At 34.6% G+C, this 915-nt stretch overlaps 1 protein-coding gene across 1 annotated transcript in view; it reads right to left on the bottom strand.

Moving 5' to 3' along the window:
* Positions 1–411: 411 nt before the first annotated feature.
* LOC106875590 (uncharacterized) overlaps positions 412–915 on the bottom strand; it is a gene marked incomplete at its 5' end in the record, with an annotated part of 1,793 nt that continues 1,289 nt past the window's right edge. The window contains one exon of the mRNA XM_014923806.1: positions 412–808. Within this exon, the coding sequence (XP_014779292.1) occupies positions 412–808 (397 nt within the window). The remainder of the gene's footprint in view (positions 809–915) is intronic.

The following is a 915-nucleotide window of genomic DNA, read 5'->3' as shown; positions in this document are numbered from 1 at the left end:
AAATGTGTGTGCCATATATTGTGCTACATGCACACATATGTGTATGCATATATGTATGCATAGATATATTAATACGTGTGTGTGTATGTGTATATAAGTGTGTGTGCATAAGTATATATATATATATATATATATATACACACATATCTGCATACGTGAGTCTGTAAGTGGAATGCATGCATTTAAGCACATATACAAGCTTATATACATGTTTGTGTACGGTATTTATGCATGTATATGCATGATTGTAGAACAATTCAATATGTTTATACACAAATATGTAGGTATATACTTGTGTTTACAGAGTTACTACCGAATACCTCATAACCACATTTTCCTCGCCCTCTTTTATTCGCCCACGACTTCTTTTTATTTGTATCTTTCTCCTTTCTGTCTGTGTGTCTTTGTTATTTATTTATATTTATTTAATATCTCTGGTAATCTGTAGACAGCCTTAGCTTCTTGATGTAGAGACCCAAAGATCCCACTTTTTGAATCTAGACACATTTGGTACTGTTCATTATTCAAACTATGTGAACAGAATTTTGGGTGGTAAACGTGTATCAGTGACAAATCAGGGGCCCGAATTGCTGTCATGTTAGACCTGAGGCATAGTTCATAGAAATCTATGTCCTCTTTGCCCCATCCTTCAATTTTTGTGTCATACCCACCCACTTCCAGAAAGTCTTTTTTAAAGATGGACACCATACCAAAACCGAAATATCTCCAAAAGCCGTCATCTTTGCCAAATAAATAATGGTTCTTCTTACAATTGGGTTTGTAGCAAATAGATTCAGGATCAAACTGGCTGAAATAAATTGGAAAATACACTTGCTTGCCATATATCGTGTTCACTCGTACTCGATGTAAAAATGTCTCTGTGATGGCCATATCGATATCAATAAAAAGGAGAAG

Source organism: Octopus bimaculoides, unplaced genomic scaffold (genome assembly GCF_001194135.2).
Source record: "Octopus bimaculoides isolate UCB-OBI-ISO-001 unplaced genomic scaffold, ASM119413v2 Scaffold_50645, whole genome shotgun sequence".
Lineage (NCBI taxonomy): Eukaryota > Metazoa > Mollusca > Cephalopoda > Octopoda > Octopodidae > Octopus > Octopus bimaculoides.
The sequence above is the reverse complement of the archived record's forward strand: the minus strand, read 5'-3'. Positions and strand labels throughout refer to the sequence as shown.